The following is a 22,489-nucleotide window of genomic DNA, read 5'->3' on the forward strand; positions in this document are numbered from 1 at the left end:
AATTAGTATCAATATGAGTACCCGTAGTACGAGTATCAGTATTAGTATTAATATCAATATTAATATCAGTATTACTATTATTAATACTATCAATATTAGTATTATTATTAGTATTAGTATTAATTAATAGTAATAGTATTAGTATTAGTATTATTATTAGTATTAGTATTAATTAGTATTAGTATTAGTATTAGTATTATTATCATTATTAGTATCATTATTGATATCAATATTGGTATTATTATTGGTATTGGCGTATACATCTTATCTCTTTTGCAATATTTATAAGTTGTGTTGTTGTTTGATTAATGTGCATCACCACTAATTGAATGTTGTTAGTGATAAACTTGAAGGTTATTTGAATATCTATTGTGTTACCTCCATGCTACTGTGTTTGTTGTTAAGTTAGTTATTTTGTAGAGGATTCACATGGTGTAGTAGATTGCATTTCATGAAATAGAATTATACCATATGTTTTAAATTATTTCACTTAATCTTCATATCGTGCTTTAATTTGCGCCATTCGCGTATTTTTCTTTGTAATATTTAATTGAATTTCATATGTTACAATTCAGAATTAAGAGATAATTTTTTTTATTTCCTTCCATTTTGTTTTACTTGAATTGGTGTTGTTATAAAGAGATAATCGTTTAAATGTTATTATTTTTCTCATTTTGAAACTGATATCCGTGCAACGCACGGGTGAAGTACTAGTTTAATCAAATTCGAACATTTTTTTTAATTAATATATTTAAATCGAATATTGAATTAGCTACCATTTAAATAATTGGAAACAAATCAAACAATTGGATGTGACATTTATTGTCTTGACATTGTCAAATATATGGAGAAGACCGCCACTCTGTTCTATGAAATTTATTTAATTTATTAATTTTGTTAATTCATTTTGTTTTATGGGCATCTTTTTTGGGAAAATACCCATTACAATTTACAAAATTTCTTTCTTATATTTCCAATTCACTTTGGACTCACAAAATTTTGGGTTAATTGCAAATACCACCCCTGTGAAACTTCTAATTGTCAAATACCTCCCTGTCAAAAAAAAATTCACAGATATCCCCTTGTGTAACATGTTTTGAAGCACACTGCACCTATTGTCATTTTAATCTTTGACCAAGCATAAAAAGACGAGAATGCCCTGGAGTTTTATTGTAATTAGTAAATCATATTAGTGTTTTAAGATTTTTTTAATAGTTTTTCAATTTTAAACAAAAAATTCAAAATAATAATAATAATAATAATAATAATAATAATAATAATAATAATAATAATAAAATTAAAAATATATAAAAAAATGAGAATAAGTCGTCTTTGGTAATCTTGTTCAGCACCACCCCCCACGCACTACCCCACCTTACTGTGCCACCACCAAGCTCACCACCAGTCCACCACCACCACCATCACCAAGCTCACCAGTCACCACCACCACCACCATCACCAAGCTCACCAGTCACCACCACCAACACCACCACCAACACCACCATATCTTCTTCAGATCCAACCCACAAACCCCAAGCAAAAAATTTCAACATTACATTTAATCCGCTCATTTTAATGGCCCAGTGAAAAAATAAAATTGGCCTATCTCTCGATTTCTTCCTATAAATCTACCAAATATGGAGGATTGGACAATCTTCTCACAATTGAGGTCGCTGCCATGCGACGGCGGTGGGTTGTGAGACCGGTGCGGCGGCGGCAACGGTGATCCTTGGAGTTGCAGAGCCTATAAAGTACTTATGTCAGTGGTTTCTACAGATTTTTTGGGCTATGGGTTCTACAGGAAGATTTTTCTACAGGTTTGACAGGGGTGGGTTTGAGGAAGATGAAGAAAGGGGTGGGTTTGAGGAAGACGAAGAAGGAAGGAGAGGAAAGAAAGAGAAGGGAAAAAAAGAAAAAAAAAGGCTTTGGGGGTGTTTCTGACATTTCATACGCAAAAGGGGAGAAAAAATCGCATTAGCAGCGCGTGAGGGGCACGATTTGTTCCGAGGGGTCTCCATGCCTTGACTTTTGTTACACAGGGTGGCATATGCGAATTATTTTTTGACAGGGGGGTATTTGACAATTAGAGATTTCACAGGGGTGGTATTTGCAATTAACTCCAAAATTTTATTTAACTACTCTTTATTTTTTCGTTAACTACCTTATTGTCACAATTTTCATTTAGTTTGAGATCGATCGTCTTATGGTATGGTTGTTTATGGGCCGGGTCTGTTGATTATCGACCCAACCGACTTTTGCAAATATGTAAAACAATTATCAACCCGAGTATGAGTCAGGTGGCAACTTGGTTTCAATAACTGTACATATTACAAATCGAAACTTCATAAACAATAAAAAATACTAGAACGAATGACTTTCAACCAATCACACTTTCACAATACAAAATGCTTGAAATTTCAAATTTAAACCGAGGAACAAAAAAAAACCCGTACCTTAGAGTTTAGAAAGATTTAGAGAGGGCTAGAGGTAAATAATTGGAGCAAGCAACAGCGTGCCAACGGTAATCGGCATAGAGAGACGAGAGATACATCGGTGGCTACGGTTGATAGAGAGAGAGAGAGAGAGAGACGGAGCCGAAGATGGAGAAAATGAAAGTAGGATTTTTTTCGGTTATGTTCGTTTATTCATTTCACCGAAATGTCAAAAAATTATATATTAAAATTGAATAGTGAGGCAAAATACAAAATAATTATATAACAAAATAGTCGGTTGATCAGGTAGTATCGACCAATCGACTTTTCAACATATTAGAAACTATACTCGACCCATCTATATATGGGTCGGTTAGAATTATTGACTCATCAAAACAAATCGGGTCGTGGGTAATTATCAACCAGAATAGTCTGATAAAGAATGAGTCGGCTCTGGGATAAAACCAACCCTTGAACAACCATACTTGAGGGTGCATAGCATGAACATGCTTTCTAAATATGATTAATAAATGTAATAATGGAAATTAATTCCCATGGCAAGAAAATTGAAGTAGTCAAGTCAAAACTCAAAAGTACTACTATTACATGGGGATTGAAAAAAAATTAGGAACTAATGTATGTTTTGCCTTGATTTTCTAAAACGACATAATTTTTTATTTATTTGTCACACCCCATCCTTTCATGTTGGGACTTGGGAGTAATTGGTACTAAATTCCACAGTAATTGGGATTTTAATTACATGCTAAAAGCATAGGATAAACATAATTATCATCCCCCATTGTCCATTTGAATCACACAAATAAATTATGAGTGTAAATAAATCGAGCTAGCTCGAAGTTCAAGTAAGCTTTTACGAGCTCGAATTGACCTCGTAAATATTGGATCAAAACTGGGATATACTATTTTTTTATTTTTTTCCGATCTTAATCGTGGAAAGTACTTCAAAAGCTCCTATTTTTTTGTTTTACGAAAATTACATTTATAATATAAGTATCATTATGTATTTTGTACAATAGAACATCAATAAATTAATAATCTCGCTTAAATAATAATTTAATAAATCATTAGTTCGACAATTTAACATTTCGCTAAATTAAAAGAATTTTGCTAGTCCCAACTGTATTAATTTGTAGATGTTTAAGTGTATATGTGCGAAAACTGAAATTTCGATTTTTGCTGATTTTATTCCCAAAACTTCCGAATTTTAAATAAGTTTGCCCCATTTCCAATCTTCGAAATTCCGATTTCCAATTTAATTTTTGCAGAAATCATAATTCCGACCGTCTGATTTCCACCCCATCGCACGGGGGCCTTTAAACGAATATTAACTTGATTATCATGAAGCCCAATAAAATGAAACAATTGGGCTTCTTAGTGGGCCCGGAATTAAAGCCCGTCTTGTAATTTGGTCAACAACACGCTTTTGATTTGCTCAATTCGTAAAACCGTTGACTCGTAGCCCCCCACACAACGACCACGACTTTCCATTTAATTTTCAATAGTGGCTAACCGACAAAACTTTCGCGGAACCTCTATTACCAAACTAAGGTACAACTAATTATGAATGAGGTACAACTACAAAAGCAGTACTATTCCTGGCATTAGTAAAAATGATTTCCCGTTTTGCGTCACTGTTCAAACTTCCCGTCGCCTTCCAAAACTGACTTTCCATATATATATAGAGAGAGATAAACTCCGTCACTGTTTTAACTGTGTGACTGTAAATTGGGATTTTTTTTTTCTTCTCTTCCTCTGCGAAATCAATGGGGAATTTCTCTCGTCAGATGAGGCTTTCGTCAGCTTTGCTGAAGCGTTTGCGATCGCAGCGGGGAAGTGTCGCCGCCGTGAATGTGAGTGGCTCGAGATCTTTTACCACGACGGAGGGCCACCGGCCTACCATAGTTCACAAGCGCAGCTTGGATATTCTCCACGATCCATGGTTCAACAAGGTAAAAATTAAGAGATCGCGAAGCTTTTCAGTTAATTTTGACCGGATTTTGATCTGTGAGATCTGAATTATGTTGATTACTTGGTTTGATGATGCAGATTCGACAGCTGACTTGTTTTTAATGTTTATTTTTGGAGTTGCTTAATTTTGTTGTTGCTGTTTGTATTTGTGCACAAGTTTAATTCAGTGATTATTGTGAAATGTGAAGTATGTGGCCTGCTAGTGCGTATATTGGAAAGAAAAGCAAAACTAGTTGGTATTTTCATGTGAAATTAAGAGGACATGAATGTATAGTAGGGAAATAATTTGAACATCCGCAAGTGCTTAGATTAATTAATATCGGCAAGAACGTTTTTCGGCTTTAACGTAAAAAGTAAAGTACCTGTGCATAATCCTTAATCCAGATGCCATGTTTGTTCTCCTAGTCCACGGAAAATACTGTTAAGCATTATGACTTTCTTGGATTTAATCGGATCAGAGTTATACTGTCGATTAAATAAAGCCAACTTAACCTTATTCCAACGTCACATGGCAAATTAAGATTTCTTCTGTCAACAACATTGTATTTTCGGCACTTTTGTTTATTTTTTCTCTTTTTATGAGGTAAGTCAACATTTCAAAAGATTAGTTCACATTTTATGTTCCATTATAGGGAACTGCATTTTCGATGACAGAACGTGATCGTCTTGACCTTCGAGGTTTACTGCCTCCAAATGTCATGAGCCCTGAACAGCAAATTGTGCGCTTTAGTAAGTTTTCTTCCACCAGCTTTCCGATATTGTTATGTTACTCTTCAGTGCTCAATATGAGATATGGCATCATATCTGTTGGTTAAGTATATATTTAATTCCAAGTACAGTTAAACCTCTATAAATTAATACAGCGGGACTAGGGAAATTCTATTAATTTAGCGAATTGTTAAATTATCGAGTTAATAATTTAACACGTTTTCACCGAGTCAGGACCGAGAGAAACTTTTATTCAATCGAGGTTATTAATTTATCGAGTATCTATTGGTGCTCTGATCATGTGTTTGAATGTTGTCTTGAATGATAGTGTCTTTGGGCAGCAGTTGTCTTTTCAGCAAAACAATTAATGTTTGTTTTAGTCTTGTCTAACTTCTAAGATGATAGCTTGCTTACCATATAAAAAGATCTTGTTGGACCGGAAGGATGGGTCATTCATTTAATTTGAGTTAGATGAAACTTCTTCAGCGCTCTATCTTAAATTAGTCGAATATCTCAAAAGGAAATGCTCGAGTGCTGACACTCGTCAATTTTATGGAATATACGTTTGAGATTCAGTTGCCTGTATTAATCTGTATTTTTACTGTCTTGATCTAATTATAGTGGCTGACTTGAAGAGGCTTCAGTTAAGTGCTAGAGATGGACCATCTGATCCATACAGTCTGGCTAAATGGCGCATTCTTAACCGCTTGCATGATAGGAACGAGACTATGTACTATAAGGTCAGTAATCAAGTCGTACTTTGTTCTTAAGAAAACTAATTTTTTCATTCCTACAGTGACAGTGAGATGGCATTTATTAATTTACAATGGTAACTATCATTGTTGCACTTTCAAGTATAAGTGGCACCACACTGTTATCGTTTCCATTCGGCAACCGATATTCACATGAACTTGTGCAAGAGCCAAATTGATGGTCCTGTAAATGCATTTGTTTATCCTTGTGTCATAAGCATCTGAAGGTCAAGCATTTTTCATTATCCATTACGCTTAAGAACTCATACTTGTTTAGCTATTCTTTTACTCCTAAAGAAATAGGCCCAGGTTTATCTTTATGTTAGAAGGTAATGATTAAAATTACTAGGTTAACTAAAACATAAATTGGAAGTCCCAGTTGAGAATATTGAGATTGTACCATAATTTAGAAGTAATATTTGAATCTTGTAACCTTCTTTGAGAAATGAATGGATTGTTTTGTAACTTTCTTGGCTTTATACAGTGGATTTGTGAAGACCTATTTAATTTATATGAACACTCTAGTTGATTGTCAACTAGATTATGACCCCCTCCCTTGGCATAATCTCTTTCTCTCTTCATTTTGATATGATGTTAACAGGTTCTTATTGACAATATTGAGGAATATGCACCTATAGTCTATACTCCTACTGTTGGTCTTGTATGCCAAAAGTACAGTGGCTTGTTCAGGCGACCTAGGGGGATGTATTTCAGTGCAGAAGACCGTGGAGAAATGATGTCAATGGTTTATAATTGGCCAGCAGATCAGGTTTGTCATACTTGGAAGGTCTTAGCTTTTGCTGATGGTTCTGACTTAAGGTGTTTTTACTCCAACTGATATTACCATGTCAATCCAGGATTCTGAAGTATCTAATAATGTATTGACTTTGAGCAATTTCTTGGTTTCGGTAGTCAAAGATGGATATCTATGTTGTAATTTGTAATATTTTTGGTGTTTCTCCTTCTTGCTCTCCACCAATCAAAGTTGAATAAACATGTGTTACTTTGTAGCAGATTTATATAATAACTGGGTCTGAGGCTCATGAATCCGTTACAGAGTTGAACAAAAGAAGAGTCATTACTCTGTTTTTGAATTAAAGATATGTATTATACATAGTCTTGATTCTATGTAAATTTGCATATAATTCCATTAGAACTACTGGAAACAAAATACTAATATGCCCAACTACAATTAGATATAGAGTTCATGTTGAAATATTTCAATAATTTCTTTACTCCATGTAGGTTGATATGATTGTTGTCACGGATGGAGGCAGAATATTGGGTCTTGGAGATCTTGGAGTTCAAGGAATTGGAATTGCAATTGGGAAGTTGGATCTTTATGTTGCTGCTGCAGGGATAAACCCACAGAGAGTAAGTACTATCTTGTTCTTTTTTACATGTAGAATAAAATTGCATGAATATCTTTTGCATTGCATAATGTTGAATTTGACCATGCTGCCAAATTCGCCAATGTTTTATGAACTAACTTGAGGAAAAGCCAATGGGGACAGGGATGATATATTTTGTAACTCTCTATTTGATATGTTTTTAAGGAGCTAAACCATTAAAGCGTTACTGGGGTCCCTGAACCTCGCATTTTCTTGAAAAGAAAATATGAAAAAGGCAGTGAGTGTTTTTGGTAAATCTTTGATAGTTCCCCTGTATAAAGGATTCAAATATTGACAGAGTATTTAATTTCATTTCTTGATTGATTATATTTATTTTCATACTCCAGTCTATGCTGGAGGTTGAAACAGCTAAAATGTGGAAGTCTCATTGTAGTTTCTTTTCGTTTTCTTTATGGTGCTTAGTGTATTAGTTTGCTTTGTAGTATACACAAAAAAGATACATAAAATGAAGTGCCGTGTCCTGTCATTCAATTATGATTCGACTCGACACAAAAACGAATCAGGAAATGGATGGGCATACTCAGTAGTTAACAGATACCTCTGTCATTCCATTTTGTGGGTTTTGTTCTCTCAGACATCTCCTGATAATCCCTGTTAAATTTTATCTATCTTCATAGGTACTACCTGTCATGATTGATGTCGGAACCAACAATGAGAAGCTTCTGGAAGACCCCTTGTGTTAGTGTCTTATGAATATCTTGATTATGCAGGAAAAATAAAATTGTTACTTCTCTATATATCTTCTTTATGTTTTTGTCATGACATTATCGCATTGAGGTTTACCCAGGATTTTACAAATTGATGTAGTTGCTATACATTCTCTCAATTTAAATTCTACCACAATTGTTTTATCGATGCTGTAAATGTTTCCTGTGGATGCCTCGGTTTTCACATTGTATGATGAAGTAGTACGGTGTAGTTATGTTGATAAGTATGTGTATGCCTTTAATCAGAATGGGTTCATCGGTGGAAATTTCTCTATTGAATTTGTGCAGCATTCAAACATGTCACTACAGATTTATCGAAAGTATAAGAAGCTGGCTTCATCTAATAATGACTTGTACAATTTGCAAATAAACATTAAGCCCTTCTTGAATGGAATTATATTATTTTAGTGGTTGCTAGGTCCTATTGTTTTCCTTGCTCGTAAGATTCGTATCAATGAACTTATTGCCATTTTTTTGCAGATTTGGGACTGCAACAGCACCGCCTTGATGGAGACGAGTATCTTGCAGTTATTGATGAATTCATGGAGGCAGTTTTTACCCGCTGGCCTCATGTGATTGTCCAGGTTCTTGTTTGACTTGCTAGTTGGTTATAAGCTTCTGATATAGCATGCCTTACCAGTCAATTGTAACTTAAAGAAACATCACCGTGCAGTTTGAAGATTTTCAAAGCAAATGGGCCTTCAAGCTCTTGCAGCGTTACAGGAATGAATATAGAATGTTCAATGATGATGTCCAGGTAATTAATTCATCTGCAGGTGATTTTTCTTTAATATCTGGAGGATTGAGGATACTATGTCTAAGAACGATTATGTTGTCAATTTGGTTGTAGTATTTTAGATGGTGTCATAAAGCAGCAACTCGTAAAAAAAATTATTGAGATGCAAAAGATGCAGTTCTTTAACCTTTTGAAGATGTTATGTTATGGTTGGGTAGATGTAGTTTACATTCATATATTACTTACGGCAACATGACTTGAAACTTAGCTTCCGAGGAGAGGCTTATATCTGTTGTTATGTACCTCCAAATAATTTAATATAAGTAGAATTGGTGAAAAAGATGTTCATGATAACTAAATTCAAACAAGTAGGATTCTATTAATCTCTTAAACTTTTAGGGCAGATCAGGCACATTTTGTTGTGTATTAAATGCCAACTGAGGCTTGCAAGTTTTTCCGGTATCGTCCTATATAGTTGCGTACTTTTATTCGATAAAGAGAAAATGATTTCTGAATGTCATTGATGTTTCCTGGTCTTTGTAATTGATATTCATGTGGTTTGATTCCAAAATACCCACCAGGGAACTGCAGGGGTTGCACTCGCTGGTCTTTTAGGAGCAGTGAGAGCAAAAGGAAGACCAATGATAGACTTTCCGAAGATGAAGATTGTAGTTGCTGGTGCTGGAAGGTATTCCTCTATCATTTATAGTTGCTTATTAGTTCCTTCTCTTGTCCAACATAATAGTCATTGAAACTGTGAATGCAGTGCCGGGATAGGTGTTCTCAATGCTGCAAGAAAAACCATGGCGAGAATGCTTGGAGACACTGAAATTGCTTTTGAAAGTGCTGGGAGTCAGTTCTGGGTTGTTGATGCTAATGTCAGTAATCTACTAGTCTATTTTATTAATTTGCTTAATTTTATATTTGTTTGTAATTAATTGACTTGATATATGAAGTGGGAGAATCCGTTAAAAATATGCTTCAACACCTATGAATGCCAAAAGTGAAATTTTATCTGATTCAGGGACTTGTGACGGAAGCACGTGAAAACATTGATCCAGATGCTCGTCCATTTGCTAGGAAGGTCAAAGAAATTGAACGCCAAGGGCTGTCGGAAGGGGCAAAGCTTGTGGAAGTGGTCAGTATATAAAGATTGGATTTTATTGCTATATGTCTGAAAGGATTGATTATACGGCTCTAACGAAAATGTTGATTACTCATATCTTTATGCATGACAATTCTTTGGTTATACGAATCAGGTACGGCAAGTAAAGCCTGATGTGCTTCTCGGATTGTCTGCTGTGGGAGGATTGTTTTCCAAAGAGGTATGCAATTAAAGTTATATCTGGTTTTATATCTTGCAACATTTTTCATATTTCAACATAGTAAGAACACTGTATTTTAACTTAACGTAGCTTAGTTGTTTGTGACAAGGAAAATTAGAAATTAGTAATTGTAGTTTTATATGGAATAAAACTGCTTCCCAATTGTCAGGTATTAGAAGCTCTGAAAGGTTCAACTTCTACCAGACCTGCTATATTTGCGATGTCTAACCCTACAAAAAATGGTACTACACATGTTCATTACATATATGTTATGCGAACTTCTTTCTCTAGTCTCTAATCTTGTATTACGAAAATTCTGTGGCACTTTGTTAGCTGAGTGCACACCAGAGGAAGCTTTTTCCATAGTCGGTGACAACATCATATTCGGAAGTGGAAGCCCATTTAGCCATGTTGATCTTGGTACGTTTTGCAATTTGTTTAGTGCTACTTACTTTATTTTCATTTTCTTTTAGTTTCCTTTCACAACATGCAATTAAATCCACATATAGGTTTAGTGCTGATAAGGGGTTTATTTAATTGCTTGTCTTGAAACTTATATTGTTTTCTAACCGCAACCAAAAATGCGCAGGAAATGGTCATGTTGGCCACTGCAACCAGGCAAACAACATGTTTCTGTTTCCCGGGTAAGATTCTTAAAATGTTATTCCACGCGTACGGAAGAAATGCTTAGCATTTGTCCTTTCTTTTTAATTAATTATGTTTCCCTCGAATTGCAGGATTGGTCTTGGAACACTTCTATCTGGATCCAAGATCGTTTCAGATGGAATGCTACAGGCAGCAGCTGAATGGTACTTCATGGAATTGATTTTTAAATATAGTATTAATTCATTTGATTTTCAAATCTCACGAGACATATATAGGCTTTTGTGCTCTCTCAAATAAGTCGAATCTATAAAGGAACTGATACATTGGGAAGCTTTTGTGAATTTTGTTTGGTCATCAACTCTCAACTCCGATTTTCACTATAATTCTTTGTAAGTACAGCCTTGCTGCATATATGACCGAGGAAGAAGTGCTTCAAGGGATTGTTTATCCGTCAATATCCAGGTATTTTAAAGGAACTTTTTCTGTGCCTTGAAATAAAACATTCTTCTTTCTTCAATCGCCAATATTTTTTCTAAATGTGACGCATGCAAACAGAATACGTGATATAACAAAGGAAGTAGCTACAGCAGTCATTAAAGAAGCCATAGAAGAGGATCTGGCAGAAGGATACCGTGATATGGATGCCCGTGAATTGCAGAAGCTTAATCAGGTATACGAAGTTATGTGAACATTCAAATTTGGTGTGTTGGTTTTATTTTTACAATAAATTTTTGGAGTCTTTACTCTTATTTCGAGTAAACATTCAACACTGATGTAAATATTGTACTCATTTTTATTGCAGGACGAAATTAGAACTTTCGTAACGAACAATATGTGGAGCCCTGAATACCAAACTCTGATTTACAAGAAGGATTGAAGATCGGGAACTCTCTTAGTTTCACACGTTGTATGATGCAATAATAATATAGAGCTCAGATACTGCTGCCATGATTTATCCAATTCACTTATCAATTGTTCCGACCAATATATATATCCAGTGGAGATTTCTCAAAGTGGTAAAAGTTGTAAATGTTAACCGCGTAAGCGTATGTATGTCTACGTTTGAACAAACATGAATATCGCACTTCATATCCAGTAAGGCTTGATTCTATCGGATCGAATGTTTCTGTCACGTACGATTTGCCTGCTTAATTGATGTTCTATGACTTTGTTATGTTCTCACTATAATCCACTAAGGTGAGTAAGTTGAACGATGTCGTTTCTGGCCCTTGCCAGGTGTCCTAAAACGACGTCGTCTTCCTCAATTCGTGCTCTACGCTCCTTTTCCACCCGAATCCACTCTTCTTCTCTTGAGCTTTCTAATTGACCACAACACACGGGACGCTTATTACTGTACATTTTCGTAATTAAGTTAGGTCCATATACACGGGAAGCTTTTTTACTGCACATTCTCGTAATTAAGCTGGGTCCGAAATTTAATTCACGTTGAGATATGTAAATTGATGAACATATTTTATTCAATACATACATACTACACCTGGTTTGTGCACAAGCTAAGACTCAAATCCAGCTCGAACTTGAGCTCAATTAGAAAGAAAAAAATGTCAAAATATGCAAGTAAGACCAAACATTTGAGTCTGATTCGTGTTCTGCTCGATTAAAGATCGTTCGAGCTCGACTCGATTACTTATCAAATCAAACTCAAACGCAACTCTCAATTGCAAGTTTTAATACTTGATAAAAATTCCAACAAATTTGATTAACCATGCACTCAAATCGATTCAATTTTCTTACACCCTAATCACAATTTGATTTGTTTTAAGCAACTATTTTGAATCATTTGAAATGTAGGAATTTTTTTTTCTTTTTTTTTTTCTTAAATATTTATTTCCATACTAACGGTACATTTTACTCAATAGACCCCACTTGACCATTTTCCTTTTCAAATTTGAAAAAAAAAAGAAAATCCAAACGTTACCATATAATAAACAATTAGAAAAATTCAAAAGAGGAAAGGTACAACACTTGTAAAAAAAATAAACGGTCTTATGCAGCCCCACCATATGACCCGTGGAGCCGAGACCACCGAAGCATTACACCACACCGTCCACAGTACTAACCCCCATTTTCTAAGTATTTTCTTTACCATTTTGAAAAACATCAGTCCAAATTCCTCTCTCTCTCTCTCTCTCTCTCTATACTCTCTCTCTACTTTCTGTTACTTCAATTCTAATCTTCTTCCTAAATTGAATTCGTTGTTTGAGGGTTGGTAGCTGAAGTTTAATCGCGAAGCTCCTCAATTCAGATCTGCTTGTTGTTTGTTCAATTATTTTTGAATATATATACAAGGGGAAGAAGAATGGCGACGATGGAGAGTTTGATTGGGCTGGTGAACAGAATACAGAGAGCTTGCACCGCCCTCGGCGACCATGGCGGCGGCGACCAAGCCTTTGCATCTCTTTGGGACGCGCTCCCCTCCGTAGCTGTTGTCGGTGGCCAGGTCGGCCGTCTTTATTACTGTTGTTGTTGTTTCAGAAATTTTATTTAATTATGTTAATTAGTTCAATTACATACTCAGCAAGTAGATATTCGTGTTTGTTGTTTAATAAACTGGCAGATCCGCGTAAGATTGGATAGTGAATTTTTAGTAGTTAGGGTAAATTGGAAATGGAATTGGAAGTTCTGCTGTAGTTTAAGTTTAATTTGATTATTTTTTTTAATGTTTTTCCTTTGTTTTTTTGTGGTTTGGTGTGGATACAGAGTTCGGGAAAGTCGTCGGTTCTGGAGAGTATAGTAGGGCGTGATTTTCTTCCTCGTGGCTCTGGTTAGTTCTTTTAATATATGCAATTTGATTTTGCCGGCGAGACCTGCATTTTGGAACTTACGATTGAGTTGATTTGGAGGTGTGCAATATTTGATGCTTTCGGTGTTTTTGGACTGTTGAATGTAGGAATCGTTACGAGGCGGCCGTTGGTGTTGCAATTGCAGAAGATAGAAGATGGGCAGCAGGAATATGCAGAGTTTGGCCATATGCCTCGCAGACGATTTACTGATTTCGGTATGTGTGAACTTTGTTACTCTAGTGCTAAAGAAAATGAATGAAAATTCTGAAAGTTTATAAATTCTCTCTCTTTGTTACCGTTCAAATTAGTTAAAAAAAATTATAAACTTAGTTATGATTATCTATTTGTTCATATGAAATTTACTGATTTACGTGTAGTGTAAATATTTTCATGAAAAGACCTCACATGTCTGGGAATTGATTTTTTGTTGTAAAATGAAGTAGCTGAGTATCGTGTATGGTGATCAATAACTAAATTCTCTGAAGGAACCCCAATGAAATAGCTTGTTTTGATTGTGAAAATGTTCGTATACCATTACATGTGCCTTTTTCGGTTGAGGCAACTTCAAAATCTTAGCTGGTGGTAATTACACTGATGAAATATTTAAGCGTTGTTATTCTCTACTGCAGCTTTGGTTCGCAAGGAAATTCAAGATGAAACTGATAGAATCACGGGAAAGACAAAACAAATTTCTCCGATTCCAATCCACCTAAGTATCTATTCACCCAATGGTATGTTACTGTGGAGCTAAATAGTAAATCCTGTTAAACCAAATACAATTTAAAAAATGTTCTTGTTCAACTAAAGGGATTTTCACTGCCTTATATATATGTTTGTATATTTAAAAATTATAATCTCTTTCGTGCAGTTGTCAACTTAACTCTGATTGATCTTCCTGGTTTGACAAAAGTTGCTGTCGGTGAGTTTCTATTTGGTTTCTTTCCAACAACTGGGTATTATTTTCAATTAATTTTGAACGCTATTCAATGGCAAGGAATTCAATTTTTGCAGAGGGGCAACCATATAGTATAGTCGAAGACATCGAAAATATGGTTAACTCATACGTTGCTAAGGTAAAGATAAAATCATTTGGTGGGTTATTATCCTAATTGCAAGGATCTAGAATATATTAAGTTTTGTGAATGGTTCTTAGACTTCCTTGCTACATTTTTTTTAACATGCAGCCAAACTGTATTATACTGGCAATATCACCAGCAAACCAAGATATTGCTACATCAGATGCTATTAAACTTGCAAGGGAAGTGGATCCATCAGGTAAGAACCTTCCCTAGTTTTGAAAGTGTGAAATGTTCAATTGGCTGTTCGACAAACTTGATATATCCTCTTGTGATTGTGTTGTGGTATTCATGCAGGTGAACGCACATTTGGAGTGCTGACAAAACTTGATCTGATGGACAAAGGAACTAATGCACTGGATGTAATCTCCCCCCCCCCCCCCTCTCTCTCAAACACACACACACACAATACTAATAACGACAAAAGAGAAAATTACAGACTTGTCATAAGAAGCATTTTAACTAATTTGAGTTCTTCACTACTGTCAATAGGTTCTTGAAGGAAGATCGTATCGTTTACAACATCCGTGGGTGGGTATTGTAAACCGTTCACAAGCAGATATCAACAAGAGTGTTGATATGATATCTGCTAGGCGAAAGGAGCGGGAGTATTTTGCTTCAAGTGCAGACTATGGGCACTTGTCCAGTAAAATGGGTTCTGAATATCTTGCAAAGCTGCTCTCTAGGGTATAATTTTGTTTCTCAACTTCAATTCGTGTCCTTTTTTTACTACTCTGTGGCTTCAGCTTACATTGTTTTAACTTTTTTCTTCCAGCATTTGGAATCTGTAATCAGGGCAAGAATACCAAGTATCACTTCATTGATTAACAAAAGCATTGATGAACTTGAATCTGAGCTGGACCACCTTGGAAGGCCTATCGCTGTTGATGCTGGGGTGAGATACTTGCCTTCATCGTCATGACTATTTTGATTTGATGTATTTCAATCATTTTGGTAATTTAAGTCTTGTATTTCAGGCTCAATTGTACACAATCTTGGAACTTTGCCGTGCTTTTGACAAGATATTCAAGGAGCATCTGGATGGAGGGTATGCATGTTTCTTGCTTCCTCTCCGTTATACTTTACGTCTGGAGAGCTTCTTCTAATAATTTATTTATTAATATGTTTTTCGATTTATGTTCCTCGGATATCACATTTGCATTTAATAATTACCATTTGCAATATTTGGACCACAATTGATTTTTTTTATACCTCATCTCCGTTAGTAGGTCGCTAACGAGCCCGGTAGTCAAATTTGCAACAACTATCAATTTTTTTAATTAAACCCTAAGTTTCGTTTTGTTTTCCATTTTCTGAAATAATGCCAACCATCATCGGTCACGCTCAATTTGTTGGTAGTGCTTACTTATCCAGATTTTCTGAGATAAGATTCTGTTAATTCCTGTAGCTGTAGTCTCCCTTGTTTTCATAATCGGAACTGAAACTGCTTTCTATGGCACTGAGATACATTTCTCGCCCTAGTCAAATAAGAGTCTTCGATTTTTCTTTGTTTCTAGTAGCAATACTAGATTCTGACCAGCTGCATATTATTACAGCCGACCTGGAGGTGATCGTATATATGGAGTTTTCGACAATCAGCTGCCCGCTGCTTTAAGAAAACTTCCATTTGACCGCCATCTGTCAATGCAGAATGTGAAAAAGATTGTTTCAGAAGCTGATGGTTATCAACCACATTTGATTGCTCCTGAGCAGGGTTATCGCCGCCTTATCGAGGGCTCGTTAAATTATTTCAGGGGGCCCGCCGAAGCTTCTGTTGATGCTGTAAGTTGCATATACTGAATACCATGTTTTTTTTCTCTTGCAACATCTTTCGCTGACCAACAAAAATGTTGTTCAGGTTCACTTTGTCTTAAAGGAACTCGTCAGAAAGTCAATTGGCGAGTGTCAGGTGAGTCAACAATTTCTTTAAAAAAATATATATGGAAAATAGTTTCACTCATAAGTTGTGATTTTATAATTATGATGTATTTGGTGAAGCAGGAATTGAAACGGTTTCCAACTCTGCAAACAACTATAGCTGGAGCAGCAAACGAATCTTTAGAAAAGTTCCGCGAGGAGAGCAAGAAAACGGTTATCAGATTGGTTGATATGGAATCATCTTATCTAACCGTCGATTTCTTCCGAAAACTTCCGCAAGAAGTCGAGAAAGCAGTAGGAAACCCTGGGGGTAATAACCCACGGGATAAAAACTCACGGGAAAATTCAGCAGCACCTGCCGCCAATAATATTGACCGTTATGCAGAGGGACACTTCAGAAGAATAGGTTCGAATGTTTCATCTTATGTACATATGGTATCGGAAACTCTCAAGAACTCAGTTCCCAAAGCAGTTGTGTACTGTCAAGTTAAGGAAGCCAAACAGAATTTACTTAATTACTTTTATACCCAAATTGGGAAGAGAGAGGTACCCCACTCTATTTTTCGAAGTCTTTTTTTTTTTTTTAATTCTTTAAATACTTAACATATAAACATTAATTTTATTTTATTTTATTTTATGAATTGCAGGGTAAACAGCTTTCGGAGTTATTGGATGAAGATCCTGCATTGATGGAGAGGAGACAACAATGTGCTAAGAGGCTTGAGCTGTATAAAAAAGCAAGGGATGAGGTTGACTCTGTTTCATGGGCTCGATGAATTTGATATAATACGGTAATGTTGTTATAGTGATCTATTGTATGTTTATATTGTTCACGGTGGCATTTATTATTTGCCGAATCTTGATTCTTATTCGTATTGTAGGGATTTACTTGTGTGCTATTTATTGTCATTACATTATTTGGCTTTGATGTGAGTTTTTTCCTCCCTAATATTCGTTGTAACTTTTGTATCCATTGTAAATCGAAGACTCGTGTGTTTTGTCGTAGTATTTAGCACAGTTTTTGCAGAATATCTTATAGAATGAGATTATGGTATTAAAAACAGTAACCAAAACAAGGTTATATCATGTTGGATTATTGAATATTTCATTAACATGTTTCAATAATTGCTAATATCCGATATTGGTTCGATGCGCTCATCGTCTTCGTTTTCTGGAAGGAGAAAACTCAGTGCTTCGTTACTGTATTCATCTGCACAAGTATAAAAGCTAGATTATTTTTTTTGTTATTTTCAACAATTTTGGTCTCGATTATTAAGCATCTAACTTTCGATTAAAAGCTGGAAAGAGGGAAAATAAAATAAGGTACCAAACATCGACTTCAAGGAGGTAGGAGGAGGAGTAGCTAGAAAGCTCAGCCCTGTATATATTCCAATTGCTAGTACAATTCCTGCCATTACATAACTCGGCACAGATGACGCCCAATACCTGCAAAATAAAACAGCAAACGTAACAAGATTAATACTAAATGCGTAATTACACAACTGTTAATTCAAGAACGGGAGTTGGTTCGAGTACTAAAAGTTCAGGGGCCGATTAGAAACAAATCAAAGACAGAGACCCTAAAAAATGCATTAGTTAGAGGGTTTTGAGCTAAAAAAAAGTAAAAAAAAAAACACACATCAGGGAGGGGGTTTATGCCACAAAAAATATGACAAGACCTTTTTAGAAATTCAAAATGATACAATGTGGGGGTGTGCAATTTAACTCAAAGTTTTACTGTTATGGCAACATCTGTTCACCTTGTAATCAAATATTTTAGCGCAAATTACGGCCACCCCTAGGTATATTCAAATTACGAAAACCCCCTTCATGTTCCGGTAATTACAATCACTCACCAACTATGTACTGTCTCACACGTCCACCCTTACGTTATCAAATTTACCTATTGAAATAGGGTTTTTTCATAAAACAATACATAATTGAGAGGGTAGTTGTAATTATCCAAACATAATGTTCGTAATTTAGGCTTACCTCGTGAGGTGGCCTAAATTTGCCCAATCTTTTAAATTGCATTTCATTGTATGCCTCCTTTTGGTTTCTCTCTCTAACAAGAGATAAGGGTGAGAGAATATTTAGTAGGACAAAGTAAATTCGTGAGTGCAGAATAATATGTGAGAGAATTGGAATAAAGCTCTAAAATCAGATAAGCAAAAGCAGATAGATATTCTCATTCTAAATTCACTGACCTGCTTTGGTAGTAAAAGATTCCCACAAACTCCAACCAATAGCCACGGTTACGAACATATGCCCATATTATTGAAATCACTGTTAATCAATAATAAATAAATAAATAAATAAAAGTTGTCTTTAAATCCCATTTTATGTATTAGCTTTAAAATGTAAGCTCTTAAACTCTAAATAAAAACATGCACCAAAAGGCGAATCCCTCGCCCCAGGGCCCCCATCCCTTGGCCCGACAAGGATTGATGGAGGATGTAAATCATGGTAACTCAACGGCCCGTTAAGGTAGCGGACCCGGACCTGGTGCCCACAAGGAACCAACCCTCATTTGGAGTTGAACAGAATCTATCTTAACACTACATTAATAGGGCAAATTACGGCCACCCCTAAGGTCTGGTTAAATTACGGAAAACCCCCTCATGTTTGGATAATTACAATCACCCTCTCAACTGTATATTTTCTTAGATGTTCATCCTTATAGTATCAAATTTATCAACTGAAAGAGGGTTTTTTTCTTAAGACAATACATAGTCGAGGGGTGGTTGTAATTACCAAAACAAAATAGTTTTTTTTTTTTTAATTTGATTTTACTTCAAGGGTTGGCCGTAATTTGCCCTAAATAATAAACAAATTCTACAATTTGGCTGAAATTGTACAATATGAACCAAATACAGTTAAACTTTTATAAATTAATATAGTCGAGACTAGCGAAATTCTATTAATTTAGTGAAATATTAAATTATCGAACTAATAGTTTAGTAGGTTTTTACTAAGTCGGGATCAGAAGACGTATTATTTAATTATCGATGTTCTACTGTATCACCTCACTACATTATCCCTCCCAAATTAGATACTAAAATGAACTTAAGAAGCTCAGATCATACTCATTATTGATTTAAGTCTAAACCCTAAATTAAGAATTTGGGGGAAAAATACAATATGCAATTGCAATTTGCAAACATCAACGAACTGAAATTATTGCAGCAACTCAGCTTTAATATAGTATTGTACGTATGAATCGAACCTGTGACAACCACGACCGTGATGGATCCGATAAAGCCATAAACTTCAGATTTTTTTTGCCGGAATCTCGTCGGAGAAGGAGGCTGGTTGCCGGCATCGGAAAAGGACGCATTTGTCGGCCGGTTCTTGAAGAATTTGAAGATGCTTCGTGGGCTATTCGTAGAAGAGCGCTCTTCCATGATCAAACAGAATTCTTCTTCTTCTTCTCTTTGGAGTGGAAATGGGTTTTATTGCCGTTGAGGCATTTCGTCGAACACCTAACAAGCACGTAGTGAGCTGATACTGTGTCGGATTATTGGTTTTTGTAGCGTACAATTTAGCACGGTACAAGCATTTACGGAAAATTGCGAAGTAGCCCTGAGGTTTTATTTTGGCTACAAATTTATTACTATTAGTTTTATTTTATCAATGTCGTCCTTTGCCAAGTTTTAATTAGTTTTGGGTCTTGGCAGTGGCGAATCCAGGATTTTTGCCAAGGGTGTTCGGATTAAATATAGTAGAAAATATGATGGTTGGGTAAAAGTTTACGGGGGTTCGGGGGCAGCGCCCCCGATTTTTTTTTAATACTATAAACATTAAATAATAAAAATATGTAATATTTTCAAATTTAAAGGGATTGTTTTACAAATTTTGGACTAATTTAAGAAATATTTAGACATAAAATTGGTGAAAATATTGAAGGAGTGGTAAACATATTAAAGTTGCAAGTAACAAAATATGTAATTCATTAGCAGATTTTGAATTTTTAAAATATAAAAAAAAATGCCCACATAGTTGTAAATTTAGAAAAAAATTGAAATAATATATATATATATAACATTAAGAATTTTTGAATAATTTAGATTATATAAAATATTTAAAAATGCCCACATATTCAAAAAATTGAAAACAATTGAAATATTGTATGTAATGAAAATTAAATCTTGTTCCTTTTAAAAACTTTCTACCAATTAACTACAAGCCAATTTATTTACAGAAGATTTGGAATTTAAAAAGGAGTATATACATAAAAAATAGAAAAAAAAAAAAACAACATATTAGGGGTCTCTGACTGGTAAGGCTGTATTAATTTTTTTTTTTTTTACTAAATTTCAATTTAACCCCTCATTAGTTATAAATATAAAAAAAAACCCCAAAATATTATATATAATTTTTTTTCTTTTTTTTTTTTTAAATCCAAGGGTGTGCAACTGCACACCCTAGGACTGTGGTAGATACGCCACTGGGTCTTGGTCATTTAATTAGTTAAATAAAAAGTGAATTTACATGTGGTTAGAGTGAAAATTGGAAAGAAATTATCCATTTTTTTGTCGGTTCGATTAGAAAATTTATGATTTTAGAACAATATTTTTCATTTCCAACACCAAAATTCAATTCCGATTTTTTTGAACCATTTTTAGATCGTAGCTGGAATACATATGATATTTTAACTTTCGAACAATTTTAACTTTTGAATATGTCAAATAATTTTTCAAAAATTACATTTATAATATTAATTTTATTATGTATTTTATATTATATATGAGTGAAGGAATACTTTTTTTTTTTATTTCTGCCGGTTGCAATATGAAAAAAAAAAATTCCAATTTTGGAACAAGTTTATTGATTTCATAATTTGAAATTTTGATTCGATTTTTTTGAATTTTTTTTTCTTGGAACGGGAAATGAAATTAGTTTTTCAGCGTCAAGATTTTGTTTTTCTTCCGAAAGTGTTAATCACGATCCGATCTGTCTGATTTCACTCCTCGTATGTAATGTAGCGTCACATACTTGGAGTAATTAATGTGAGACGTGAGGCACTATTTACTACACGCGAGCTGGTGCCAACCAATCCATACCATTAAGGGTAAATTACGAAAACCCCCCTAAACTTAGGTTAAATAACGAAAAACACCTCTACCTATCCGTAGTAATCAAAATCCTCTCTGATTAACTGTTGATCGAGTTTTTTAACATAAAATGTGTACAATCTATTATACCTTTTGTTAAATAGGTGAGAAATAAAAGAAAATATCTGAAATTGTGTAATGTCTATTCTCTGGAATAAAAAAAAATCCGTGAAAAGTCACACTGTAAGGGATTGGGGTAAGACTAGGGGTGCAAGTTGGAACGGAATTTCCAATTTCCGCCGGTTCCGATCCGAAAAATTCCGATTTTGGAACAACTTTTTTCATTCCAACTTCCGAAATTCCAATTTCCGAATATTTCCGATTTTTTTGGATTGGAATTGGAATTTATAAAATAAATTTGGAATTTTCGATTTTCGATCCGATTTAATTCCGGAATTAATTCCGAAATAATCCGATTTTTTTCCGAAAAATACACCTATAAATAATATATATTATATAATACTTATTTTTCCGAAAAATACAACTGTAAGTTTTGTTTAAGGATTTTGACATAATGAATTGTTGTTAGAAGTTTTATTGGATATTATGTTGTGTTTACTTTTTTTTTTTTAACTGAATTTAATAGTTATTAGTTTTACTTTTATCGACGTGGATGTTCTAATTTTTGAAATATTATGAACATTTTAGAAAATCTCGGCTAATTTTTGAAATTTTAAAGCTTATGTGATTTTCGATTTTTTTCCGAAATCCCGAAATTTCCGAGCCTTTTGGAATTGGAATGAATTTTTAGATTCCGAAAATTTTGGAATTGGAATTGGAATTGATTTTGTACTTCCGTTTTTTTTTGGAAATTTTCCGAAAAGGCTTATTCCGGTCCGATCCATCCGAATTTCATCCCTAGGTAAGACGGAACCACACCTAGGGGGGTTTTAGTAGTTAGAAATAGGTGGGGGTATTTATCATTATTCAGCCTAAGTTCAGGGGATTTT

At 34.7% G+C, this 22,489-nt stretch overlaps 3 protein-coding genes across 4 annotated transcripts; 2 read left to right on the forward strand and 1 right to left on the reverse strand.

The window, feature by feature from the left end:
- The first annotated feature begins 3,925 nt into the window (after window positions 1–3,925).
- Window positions 3,926–11,799, forward strand: NAD-ME1 (NAD-dependent malic enzyme 1). Its single transcript, XM_012975998.2, has 19 exons — window positions 3,926–4,402; window positions 5,054–5,150; window positions 5,751–5,869; window positions 6,483–6,650; window positions 7,127–7,255; window positions 7,911–7,971; window positions 8,481–8,584; window positions 8,674–8,757; window positions 9,318–9,424; window positions 9,503–9,614; window positions 9,761–9,874; window positions 9,996–10,061; window positions 10,231–10,303; window positions 10,395–10,481; window positions 10,651–10,705; window positions 10,799–10,870; window positions 11,067–11,129; window positions 11,223–11,337; window positions 11,470–11,799. Exons 1-19 carry the CDS (start codon window positions 4,217–4,219, stop codon window positions 11,542–11,544), a joined length of 1,887 nt encoding a protein of 628 aa, XP_012831452.2. The 5' UTR covers window positions 3,926–4,216; the 3' UTR covers window positions 11,545–11,799.
- An 847-nt stretch (window positions 11,800–12,646) lies between these two features.
- LOC105952443 (phragmoplastin DRP1E) lies at window positions 12,647–17,454 on the forward strand. The gene is made up of 15 exons (XM_012975996.2): window positions 12,647–13,128; window positions 13,389–13,452; window positions 13,579–13,686; window positions 14,101–14,202; window positions 14,340–14,390; window positions 14,483–14,544; window positions 14,656–14,746; window positions 14,845–14,909; window positions 15,040–15,234; window positions 15,323–15,442; window positions 15,525–15,595; window positions 16,104–16,329; window positions 16,406–16,456; window positions 16,549–16,971; window positions 17,073–17,454. Exons 1-15 carry the CDS (start codon window positions 12,988–12,990, stop codon window positions 17,199–17,201), a joined length of 1,899 nt encoding a protein of 632 aa, XP_012831450.2. The 5' UTR covers window positions 12,647–12,987; the 3' UTR covers window positions 17,202–17,454.
- A 4-nt stretch (window positions 17,455–17,458) lies between these two features.
- Window positions 17,459–20,028, reverse strand: LOC105952444 (phosphatidylinositol N-acetylglucosaminyltransferase subunit P-like). 2 transcript variants are annotated; one of them, XM_088813187.1, is made up of 4 exons: window positions 19,652–20,028; window positions 18,633–18,711; window positions 17,753–17,871; window positions 17,459–17,635 (listed from the first exon to the last, which is right to left on the reverse strand). In XM_088813187.1, exons 1-4 carry the CDS (start codon window positions 19,827–19,829, stop codon window positions 17,544–17,546), a joined length of 468 nt encoding a protein of 155 aa, XP_088669313.1. In that variant the 5' UTR covers window positions 19,830–20,028; the 3' UTR covers window positions 17,459–17,543. The 2 variants fall into 2 exon arrangements, with proteins under 2 accessions (XP_088669313.1, XP_088669314.1); XM_088813188.1 differs by having other exon boundaries at window positions 17,459–17,652; window positions 19,652–19,988.
- Between the last annotated feature and the right edge of the window lie 2,461 nt (window positions 20,029–22,489).

This window comes from Erythranthe guttata, chromosome 14 (assembly GCF_056151865.1).
Source record: "Erythranthe guttata isolate IM_541 chromosome 14, IM_541, whole genome shotgun sequence".
Taxonomy (NCBI): Eukaryota; Viridiplantae; Streptophyta; class Magnoliopsida; order Lamiales; family Phrymaceae; genus Erythranthe; species Erythranthe guttata.

Bases quoted from the DNA above. Each gene is read 5' to 3' on its own strand.
- NAD-ME1 (XM_012975998.2), top strand. From the start codon at position 4,217: ATGGGGAATTTCTCTCGTCAGATGAGGCTTTCGTCAGCTTTGCTGAAG. The intron at 7,256-7,910 runs GTAAGTACTATC...CTATCTTCATAG, and splicing joins CAGGGATAAACCCACAGAGA to GTACTACCTGTCATGATTGA. The intron at 10,304-10,394 runs GTACTACACATG...GCACTTTGTTAG, and splicing joins GTCTAACCCTACAAAAAATG to CTGAGTGCACACCAGAGGAA.
- LOC105952443 (XM_012975996.2), top strand. From the start codon at position 12,988: ATGGCGACGATGGAGAGTTTGATTGGGCTGGTGAACAGAATACAGAGA. The intron at 14,391-14,482 runs GTGAGTTTCTAT...CAATTTTTGCAG, and splicing joins TTTGACAAAAGTTGCTGTCG to AGGGGCAACCATATAGTATA. The intron at 15,596-16,103 runs GTATGCATGTTT...ATATTATTACAG, and splicing joins AAGGAGCATCTGGATGGAGG to CCGACCTGGAGGTGATCGTA.
- LOC105952444 (XM_088813187.1), bottom strand. From the start codon at position 19,829: ATGGAAGAGCGCTCTTCTACGAATAGCCCACGAAGCATCTTCAAATTC. The intron at 18,712-19,651 runs GTTCGATTCATA...ATTGATTAACAG, and splicing joins CACGGTCGTGGTTGTCACAG to TGATTTCAATAATATGGGCA. The intron at 17,636-17,752 runs GTACCTTATTTT...ATACTTGTGCAG, and splicing joins CTCCTTGAAGTCGATGTTTG to ATGAATACAGTAACGAAGCA.